Here is an 11,247-nt window from a genome sequence, read left to right on the forward strand (position 1 = left end):
GGGGGGGGCATATGTGTGTGTCTTAAATACAAGAGCATTTAGGCTAAATAACATTCTTGAACAGATTGTAATCTGTTTTGGAAATTGTGCTAAGTACAGTAGACTGTCTACTGTAGGCATTTAACAAGAAATTTACCAAACTTAAGACTTGCCATGCCCTCAGACAGAGGTGACTGTGATTACTGTAGTAACTGCAGGCAATATGTAGTGGACATGCAGTCTAAATGCTACAAACTCGTTTTTACCATCTTGTGATCTACATAGATACTGAATTACACAACTACATCTGTAACATTTGAATTTTGAGGAGGAATGCATAATACAGCCAGGTTCATACAGAGTACGTACACAGTACTTACATGGTAACATACAGAGTATTTAAGGGATACTTACAAAGTAACATATGGAGTACCCATAGGATACTTATGGGGTACATATGAGCTATTAACTATTGTTAAAGGAATTTTCTGCATCATTTTGTTGATACTTTATTATCTATTTGTAGATGCATATATGTGGATGTATTCATTAATCATGTGTTTGATGTGTCTAATCGTAGTTTTTACATCATTAACAGTTTCCCAGCTCGCCAAGCATAGTCAACAGACCAACAATTGTAGAAACATGCATATGCCAGCTTTTAAGCTGGCATAGCGCTGCACCCATTTCCATGGTCATTTCATTATTACTACAGTTTTGTGTGTAAAAGGGTGTTGTCACTTTTTTGTGCTTATGATGAGGCCCCTGGACAATGTCACTGGGGTGAGGGATGTCTTTCCTCCAAGACCTGAGGCCTCCACAACCCAATAAAATGAATAAAATGGATGGATGGATTTCAATCCTTAATCCTGTAATATCAGAGAGATAACACTTGCACCTCCATCTTACATCTTCATGATCTAAAACAAAACTTTAAAATATCAGATACATAACAGTTTTATTAAACAACTTAATTTAAAAATAAAAACAACAAAAAAGAAATGCAAAACACCACCTCCAACAGAATATTTTTAAAGCACAAGGTCTCCAACTTTGATGTTTTGATCAAAACTAACATGAAATTGAATTTTACAGATTTTTATACCCACAACAGAGAAGGCTAGTTTTAACAGTTTTCCTGTGAATTTTCTTTTGCAAATATGTGAATCAGATCATGCTAATAGCTTGTTGGCCACTTCATTATTCCAACTTCCATTCATACAGCAGAGCTTTCGCTCTCTCTCATGTTTTCATTAAAATTGGAATAAACTATAAAATACTTTTTTGCATGAATATGATCTTTTCTTTGTTCTAAAATTTAAATACCAATAAATGTTAAAATTCATTATGTTTTTATTATTATAGTGTCATCCCCACTGGCTGGAAGAGCCCCATCCAACAAACTTGAAGTGGTCCACGAGCCACCAGTTGTTAAACACAGCTGCAGCAGGACACATTTCTTTAGTGAGCAAAGGGGCAGAAATGACTCTTTTGATTGTAAATGTTGCAGACGCCTGGCCTAAATGCACGAGTAGTGTGGCTAACACCAGTAAAAATGTGTATTTTTAACAATTATAAATAAATTCAGATTTTTTTCAAAACATATCAAATGAACGATTTTATTTAACGTGATTTATTTTGACAATAACAGTTTTCACAAAATTTTTGAATTTTTTTGTGCCACTAAATCCAAATAATCACCATTAGAAATCTTGCATATAAAACAAACTATTGGTTACATTTTTTGTAAGCTAGAGTAAATAATATCCATAAATCAAATCATGAAATAAATTCATTAAAAAGACAAGTTCTACATGATTTATGAGGTAATTTATTGAACATAAAAATGACGCTAATGAAGCTCTGTGTGTATGCGCGCCCCCGCGCACAGAAACTGTGAAGTGATCAGAATCATTTATTTATCAAGTTCAGTTAAGTTTGTTTTCCCTCCTGATGTGTGTCGTTTTAGTTTGATACTTGAACTTGTTGCATGTTTAGCTTTATAAATGTATCTAACTTTTTCTCTGTCAGGTTGATTTTGATTTATTCTTACAGTTACAGTGCACGTTGGGAGAATTTCCAGGCTGTTTTGTGTGGACATCCTGGGGTCCAATGAGCAGCGCTGTCACCGCGGCAGCCTGACTGCCATTGGCTGCGCGCGGTGCCAATCAAGGGGATTATACCTGCGTCACTGCAGCACGACAGGCGATTGGTTGGCAGCTGAGACGCGTCTCACCGCCGAGCAGCTAAGATTGTGTACACCATGTTGGATCAACTGCTCATCCTCTTTGCTTTGTGATTAGTTTTCTGTCAGTGGAATGTCATTGGGCCGAACTGCCGAGGTCCAGTCCGCTGGTTCAGTCGGTCTGGGCTGACGGTGGGAGGACTGAGCGGGTCGAAAGGAGCTGTGTTTGGATGTGGAGACGCCACTGCCTGTTAGCTAGCAGCTCTGAGCTGTCAGCTTCATTAGCCTGCTGTTTTCAGTTCTGGGGCTGCTGAGATCATTAGTGTCGGATTAAAACGGACCGAAGTTTTCCTCGCTTTGTTGCCAGCTGTCCTCGGACGTGGAGCCTCGGCTGGACGGAGCGGAGTCCACCGAACACCGGGCTGGTTTCCTGCTGTGGTCCTGAGAGCAATGCTTCATCTGTGGCCCGAAGCCTGGGGGTTCGTGTACGGGCGGGCAGATTGATCTGAAAAGAGTAGATGGAGCTGACCTGGGCCTGTCTGCCTCTGCTGTGGTACCGGATCTGCAGCTCGGATATTAGTCCTGTTTACTGAAGAGGAGTCCGTTTGGATCGGTAGATGCTGGTTCCGGGCCGCGTGAAGCCCCCTCTGTGGGTCGGATTCACGGTGCTGGTTGGGGTCCTGTGGAGGAGCTGGGTTCTGCTCATGATCAGTGCCGTATTCTCCATGTGACAGAACTTGGATCACGCTGATATCCAGACTGTGCCATGAAGGACCTGAAGGACCACCGACTGGATTCATTCAGGGGCCGCGTGGTTCTCCTCTTCTGAATCATTTTCTTTTTAGTTGTCCCGCTCATCATTCAGACTTTGGGGGTGAGAGGTGGACAGAACCGGCTGCAGAACCGGTCTGATGGTGCACTAACAGGACCAGGATTTTAGCTGACAGCATGGCTTTTCTCCATAAAGGATAAAAGTAGCTGAAATTAGATGATTTAAAGTTCAGACCTGTTTTCTAGATGATTTCTGTCAGTATGATTGACCACAGTGCTGCAGGCTGGTAGCCATCATCATCATCACCATCATCTTCATCATCGTCATCATCAGGTCCAGTCAGGAGGTGGGTCAGCATCCCTGAATGGCTCTGTGTGGTACCACTGCTGCCAATGTTCCCAAAATGATGGCTGCATACAGCGGGGGCTCCTCAGCAGTGGCTGCCCACCACCACCACCAGCTGCAGCACCTCCAGCCCCCCCACATGCACCACCACCACCACCACCCGGGCCAGCACCACCTGCAGCACCCGGGCTCCGCTGCAGCTGTGCACACGGTGCAGCAGCACACCTCCACGGCGGCGGCGGCGGCTGTGATGCTCAACCCAGGCCAGCAGCAGCCGTACTTCCCCTCCCCGGCCCCGGGACAAGCTCCGGGTCCCGGCTCGGCCGCGGCTCCCGCTCAGGTCCAAGCCGCTGCAGCTGGTTCGGTCAAAGCCCACCACCATCACCACCACCATCATCCTCATCAGCAGCAGCAGCAGCAGAACCACCTCCAGCAGCACCTGGACGTGGAGCCTGACAGGCCCATCGGGTACGGAGCGTTTGGGGTTGTCTGGTGAGTCCACTGCACTCCAGCTCCACATGAGGCTGGAGACTACAGGGACCTGTTCACGGTCCTCAGAACCATCTGATCCAGTTCCTGTTCCTGCAGGAACTGGAGGCAGTAACAGAACCCCTAAGTAATGGAAGGAGATGTGATGATCTGGTTTTAGGTTTGGCTTATGGAGTTGAAAGCCTCTTCCAGCCTCTGCATTAGTCAGTCCCTGCAGGATTTCACTGAGTGTCTCTGTGATTGTTGGGGACTAAAATAACTTTTGCAACCGAAGTTGCTATGTTTTTCTAAAACATGGCAAAACAAAGAAAGTTACAAAAATAGCTTCAAGTGATAATGTTTCAAGTGCCAAAAATAAATCTGTTCATGTGTTTACTCAAATAACTTTTAATATTAAGTGAAATGTTGAAAATGAAAGAAAAAGTGCAAAATCTGGTGAAATCCTGGGACAGCAGGAACAGCGGTCACTCTGAAATGAGGTATTGACTGCAGGGCAGAGGGAACCTACTCTTCACAAACCTAACAAAGTAAAATATATATTAAAAAACACATTTATAACTCAGCAAACAGTAAACCTGATCAGGTCCAACACTGCTGCACTAAGTCCTAAAACATTTTGTGAGCTTATTTTTGTTTATTTGCTCCTCAGTAATTGCTGGATTTGTATTTATTTCTCTCAGTCAGACTCACTCACGTACCTATAGACTCAACTACTTCTTTAATTTTATAATTATGCATAAACAAACATGTATTAAGTTCTCATCAAAGGCAATAAAACAGGTTAAGTTACCCACACTGACACTATTTCCTAAAATATGAGTTTATTTGTGGGTTTTATTTTCGTATTTCTCTCAGACTTGCTCACACATTCACTTTCTGCTTTTTTAAGTCAAATGCCTTTTTTTAATTTTATTTTTTACCTCACCATGTTTTCAGTACCTGTCAGGTTACTGGTGTCTGCCCTTGGTTCTCAGCCGGTCTCCGGACATGTTTTGTGTTAGAAAATTACTTCTCAAGTGATGTGTTGCTAAACTGCTTTCATGTAATACGTCAGGAAACTGACACACACAGATTTTACTGGTTTTTGAAAGGGATGTTTTTGGCATCGGATGTGTTTATCCTGCAGTCTGAGCCAGGCTCAGAGACCAGGAAGTGAAACTGGCCAATGGGCTAAGGTGATTGGTCAGATTTACTTTAAAGTTGCAGTGATTGGTAAAAATTGTGACTCTGAGGAAAATTTGCAACAATTGGTTGAACTTGTGTTAATAGTTGCAATCGCAACTTTTCAGAGGGACTGTTTAAAGTCATAAAAGCTGTCAAAATACGTATATAATTTTTCAATGTTTTTAATTTGATTTTTTTGTTTTATATATCTATAATGTAAATAACCAGCAAATCATTCACAGCCAAACGTCTATCACATAATTTGTAATAAATGAGTCAAATCAACAGAGTCATGTTTTGTTGCCAACAATTATAAGTCGTTTGTGTACTTTCCAACATTGACGAGTTCACGTCAGACAGTCTTGGTGTGCAGCAGAGTCAGTAAAATAACCTCTGGATGTAAACAGAGTCAGAGGGAGAACAATGAATCAGAGCAACAGGTGGAAAGAGGAAAGGTAAAGTTCTCTTTTCTTTTCAAAAGAAACTACTAAAAGCTGTGAGGACGAGAGTCAACAGAAGTAGACGGGTTTTAGGAGAGGAAGTGATGGAGAGAGTTTAAACAAAAGCAGGGGATAAGATCAGATGCAATGAGCTGTGCTGAGATATTCTGAAAATCTAACGGGAGATTTTCTGTAACTGATCATCAAATTTAGTTGCAAACAAAGGCAAAAAAAAAAAATTAACTAAATTTTTACAAAACCCTGAGTCTGAGTTACATTAACCCCCAATCATTTAATGATGTAGAAATTGTGTTAAAGTATATTGTTATATCAAAAACATTAAAAGATTGTGTTTTGACAGCTATTATGACTTTAATACTGTAAGCAACAGTTTGTCATGCAGATTTCTTTATTGTTAAGTTAAGTTTTCAAGGTTATTCAGTTTCTGTCACAATTTTTATTTTCGTGCCCCACGGCTTTAAAAAAAAAAGACAGAAAAACATAAATATACATCAAAATGTGCAACTTGATTGGGAATAGTTCACTATGAATTCTAGTAGAGGTACATTGTACGATGTTGATAAAACTTGAAAAGAAGCTGTGAGAAATGATGGGATTTTGGTGAAACCCATGAAAACAACCAGCCCTGTTTGGAGCTCTGTCGCTCAGTCTTCACAGCAGAAACATCATTCAAAGTTTGAACACGTGACAGAAAGTTGAACTTTACATGACCGATCTGGTGTTTTAAGATCGCTAATGGTTTTCACACAATCACAGTTTAAGTTGGATGATTTTTGGAGATTTTACCACATGATGTTCAGCTGACAGTTGTTGATGTCACACACCTAACTTTTGAGCAGTCTAAAATTCTTAAAAACCTTTTACGAGTCTTTGTGTTTACTCCTTCGACCTTTTTGGTACATATACAAATTATACCTCAATACGTAGTCATTTTAGTCTTCCTTCACCCAGTGTGTCTCTCACTGCTGTAGGACTGATCGTTTTCTCTTGAATCCCCTCTGAATGCAGAGTTCACAGCCACGCTTCCATAGACATTTTTGCTCAACATTTCTCTATAAAACAGGAAGTAAAGTGTTTCTTTACCTTGTCATCTCTCCTCCCATTAAACACAGTCGAATAATAAAAACTCACCGAAGCTTCCGCTGCTTGAATGGTGGAATGGTTTTTAATATAACTTTGTTTTCACACTGCAGCTGTTTGTTTCTGTTGTGCTTCTGTCTGCCTGGTTTATTAGGAGTGCTGTCAAGCCATGTGAGACTCGTGTGTGTGTGTGTGTGTGTGTGTGGGTATCATGGTGACCATAATAAGCCACCAGTAGCAGCTTTAACATTTCTGTCTTGGTTTTCTTTACCCATCTACATTTTAGACATCAAAGTTTGGTCATTTTTCTGAGCTCAGATTATCACAAAGTAATGTTGGAGTTCTGAGCAGCAGCAGCAGCATCGGCTCGCTTCAACATTTCTGCAGAAAGTTTCTAGCTTTTAGGACTTGAGCCCTACTGGCCCTCCTCTGTGGTTTCTAGCTGTTTGACACAAGGTTGTAGTGTCACACATTTCACACTTCTGCTGTCGACACAACACTCCCCTGTACACAGATCTACCTGCTGGGGAACAATGACAAATATCATCTGATCATCATCTTTTGCTTGGACCCAAGCAGAGATTTAGTGACAGAGGTCAACACTCTGATATTTGAAAAGTAAACATTAGGTTTCTGTCTGTTTAAACGTCATGCCTGGCTCTATAATGTTTATAAACTAATACAGAACATGTAGGTCAGAGGTCATGAACAAAATGTTTTAATCACACTGGTCTTTGATTAGGCATGTTTCTGATTAGAAATAAATCACATTTAGTGTGTTTTATTTTTCAAAGCTTTCAGTTACTGTTCTACCTTTTCCTGTTTTAAGCTGAGAAGTGTTGGTTGGGACATCACCTTCAGACCACTTTCAACAACTTTGAAATATTTGATAAAAATAATTGGACAGCGGTATTACTTAAAAGAAAGCATTAAAAGCATGTAATTGTTAAGACAGGGTTTGTTTTGCTTGTACTTTCACTCAAGGGATGCTGTGTCCTCTGTAGAAACACTGGTTCTTACTCTGAGCCTCTCCACCTTTTGTTCTTCCTCTGGTTTTGTTTTAAACACCCTACAGACAGACCATACAGCTAACTTCATGTTTTCTCTACTCTCACATTCAGATTCCCCGTTGCATCTCTAGTTTATGACATGATTGTTCTGGCAAAACGTTGATATTCCTAAAGGCGAATGATTTCTGCTTGTGCCGTTTGTGCTTGTACTCTGCCTTAAAGACATGTTCATACCAATTTATCCTTTCCACATTTTGGCACGTTCCAACTGTAAACTTCAAATTATTTTTCTGGGATTTTACGTGACAGGCCAACCCAAAATAGCAGATAATTGTAAAGTGGTAAGAAAAAGTTACACGGTTTTCAACTTGACTGCTTCTCAGAGTTATGCGCTCCTTGCCCAGCCTGCCAGTTTAGGTGGATGGCCATATCTTGGTGGATTTGCAGGTGTGTCATTCTTTTCCTTTTCAGATGATGGAATGAACAGAGCTCTGTGAGATGTTCAAAGCTTGGGATATTGTTTTACAATCAAACCCTTCTTTAAACTTCTTAACTTTATTCTTGACCTGTCTGGTGTATTCCTTGGTCTTCATGATGCTGTTTGACCACTGATGTTCTGTAACAAACGACGCACAGAACAGTGTTATACTAGGCTAGAGCTGTGCAATTTAACGTTTTGCCCCAATCAGTCACAAAGCTGTATAATCTACAAGAAACCATTATTAAAAAAACTATTTTGCTCCATTCTGCTTTAGGAGCGCTCTCTTCTTGTCTTGGCTCCTGAATGAGCTGACGGCCCACCCCCACTCCAGTGCCTCTCTGTGTGAGACGAACAGGGAGGGGGGGGGGTGGCTGACGTACTCTAAGATCACAAAGAAAAATAAATCTAATGTGCAGTGTAGGTTTTCTTCCTCTCCTGATACCGAGAAGATTCACTACAGAAGGTGTTCTGTCTGTTTGTGATATGTCGTTAGTGTAGACGTTGTTACCACCTACTGGCACGGCATGGGGATGTCAGCGGTTTTGTTTAAATGTGTGGACAAAGTAAAAACAAAAGTATCTGTCCACTTTCTTCATCCACTTTTCCTTTCAGGGTTACAGGGCAGTTGGTCCCCGTCTCCAGCAGAGGACCCTGGCGGGTTGCAAGCTGATACAAACAACCATTCACCCTCTCACTCACACCTAGGTTGATTGGTAACTTTAAATTGTTCCTAACATGCATGTTTTTGGTCTGTGGGAGGAAACCAGATTACCCGAGAAAACCCACATGAGCACTGGGAGAACATGTAAACTCCAGCCTGAAAGGCCAGGAGGTGATCCTGCGACCTACCTGCCATGCCCCCACCCCCCAAGAAAAACTTAAATAAGAGAAACAACATATCCATTTAAAAATATCTGGAGTAGTGGGGCCTGTTTATAAATACTTAGAATAATGGCTGTTGGATTGGATTGAGTGTTACCTGGATTATTTGTGTGGGTTTGTTTGTGTCTCCATTCTTCAGCCTGTAAGGATGCTTTTATTTGGTTTAATTCAGGTCAGTGACAGATCCCAGAGACGGAAAGAGAGTGGCCCTGAAAAAGATGCCTAATGTCTTCCAAAACCTCGTCTCCTGCAAGAGGGTCTTTAGAGAGCTCAAGATGTTGTGTTTCTTCAAACATGAAAATGTAAGTGCTAAAAACAAATGTATGGTGCAGGGGACATTTCGAAAAATAAATCCAGTAACTCTAATTTCACTCTCTCATCAGGTGCTTTCTGCTCTGGACATCCTCCAACCTCCACACATCGACTACTTTGAAGAAATGTATCCTTTACCTATCAGATTAACCTATTAGTAAACTGATTCAGTCCTAATTCCAATATTTTCCAACAAGGTCTACCTGAAGCTAAAGCCTTGGTGGATAGTTTTGGTCAGTACTGAAATGTTGGGGTGTTAAAATCCTCTCCAACATTTCAGTATTAAGGTTCACACATCAGGGCAGAGTTTGGACAGTGGCTTGAATTGTGACCTCATGTTTGTGCTGCAGAGATGGATGATAATTTACCCACATAGAACAACATTTTGGCTGTAAGCTTAAACTTGTATCATAAAGGATAACCTTAAACGACACAGCATCATGGAGTCGGGATTAGTGGATGAATTTGTATCCTCAGCCTGATATTCAATCCAAGAATGACCTCAGCATCAGAGGCTGATGGTGATACTGGATTGGATCGAACCAGTTAGGAGTTTCATTAAAATCCATTTGGTTGTTCGTGAGATATTTTGCTAACAGACAGACAGGATTGACTCTAATATTTAGTAGCTAAGTTTTAAATGGAAAACTTTGTGGGATCTGTTACCACTTGCAGTATGTGTTGGCAACTCAGGATTAAGGAGAGCCTGGGGCCCTATCAACATGTTTTCTTTAATGCATATAAATTACAACACTGAGTTTGTGCACATTACCTTCAGTGTTCCTGGTCTCACATGGAGTAGAGCTGCTTTTAGCTTTAATGTAAAATCTCAAACAGAAAAACTACAGAGCTGCTACCTGCAATTATGAGAAAGTCCAATCTATCACAGTTTACTGTCTAAATGAGCACTAAAACACTAAAGGATCAGAATTGTTTCTCTATATAAATTAGGGGTATTTTTTTCATGGGACAAATAATTTTAAAGTGTCATGGTAGTAAGAGAGAAAAAGTCAAGATACCGAAAATCAGTGAGCCAAATAACAGGCAAACATTTTAGTCTTTTCTAAAACAGTGTGAACACTGTATCTTAACGCCCTGAGGTCACACAGAGCAAACTTGAAACTACAGGGGTTTGGTTCATAAGAAATTCTAAAATCTGATACAAAAAATGCAGACCTATTGCCTTAATTTATAAAATATATTTGCATTCATAAATAAATTTTGCTGCACGTACCTCAAGCTGAAGGTGAAAATACAGAATGAATGCATAAAACAACACTTCATCAGTCTTCTACAAAGCAACAGGAATATCCACAGAGCATAATGGTCCAGATTTACACAGAGAAGTCATTTAGTGAAAGTAGTTGGTCTGTATTGATTTTTAAATTGTAAAAAAATTGAAGCAATTTAAACAGCAACCCACCAAAAAAAAAAAAAAAAAAAAAACATGCCACAGAACAAACACAAAAACATTGTCATCCCTTATGTTGGTAGAGTATCTGAGAAACTCAGAAGGATTTTCTCCAAACACAACATCCCAGTACATTTCAAACCCAACAGGACACTCAGACAGAGGCTGGTCCACCCTAAGGACAAAACACCCAAACACAAACTGAGCGGTGTGGTGTCTGATCAGTGCAAGGAGGAATGTCCAGAACTTTATATTGGAGAAACTAAACAGCTTCTCCACAGACGCATGGCTCAACACAGGAGAGCAGCTCTTCAGGACAGGACTCAGCTGTCCACCTACACCTCAAGGATAAGGGACACTCTTTTCAGGTTTCAGATTCCAGCTTTCTTAAACATATAATGCTATATTATGCTATATGCCCAAAATCCAGTTGCTTTGTTGTTTTTTGTTTTGTTTTTGACGGAGAATGAATGGCTGAGAACCTTCACCAGCAATATACTTTGTGAGAGTTTCATTAAAATTGTGTCATATTGGGGTCTATATTTCTAGTCCACATGCAGAACACGAATCAGGAGAGCAATAAAAGATATGAATGAGTTTATTTGAACAGCTCTAGAGAATGGAGCGGAAATGGCGGGTCTGGTCCAGGGGGGAAGGACTCTCGGAGTTTCAGCAC

General features: G+C 40.7%; 1 protein-coding gene across 1 annotated transcript in view; it reads left to right on the forward strand.

The window, feature by feature from the left end:
* Nucleotides 1–2,189: 2,189 nt before the first annotated feature.
* nlk2 (nemo-like kinase, type 2) overlaps nt 2,190–11,247 on the forward strand; it is a 29,034-nt gene continuing 19,976 nt past the window's right edge. Inside the window, exons 1-3 of the mRNA XM_037973921.1 lie at nt 2,190–3,773; nt 9,021–9,150; nt 9,232–9,287. Of these exons, the coding sequence (XP_037829849.1) occupies nt 3,301–3,773; nt 9,021–9,150; nt 9,232–9,287 (659 nt within the window). The 5' untranslated portion in view covers nt 2,190–3,300. The remainder of the gene's footprint in view (nt 3,774–9,020; nt 9,151–9,231; nt 9,288–11,247) is intronic.

This window comes from Kryptolebias marmoratus, linkage group LG2 (assembly GCF_001649575.2).
Source record: "Kryptolebias marmoratus isolate JLee-2015 linkage group LG2, ASM164957v2, whole genome shotgun sequence".
In the NCBI taxonomy this organism is placed as follows: Eukaryota; Metazoa; Chordata; class Actinopteri; order Cyprinodontiformes; family Rivulidae; genus Kryptolebias; species Kryptolebias marmoratus.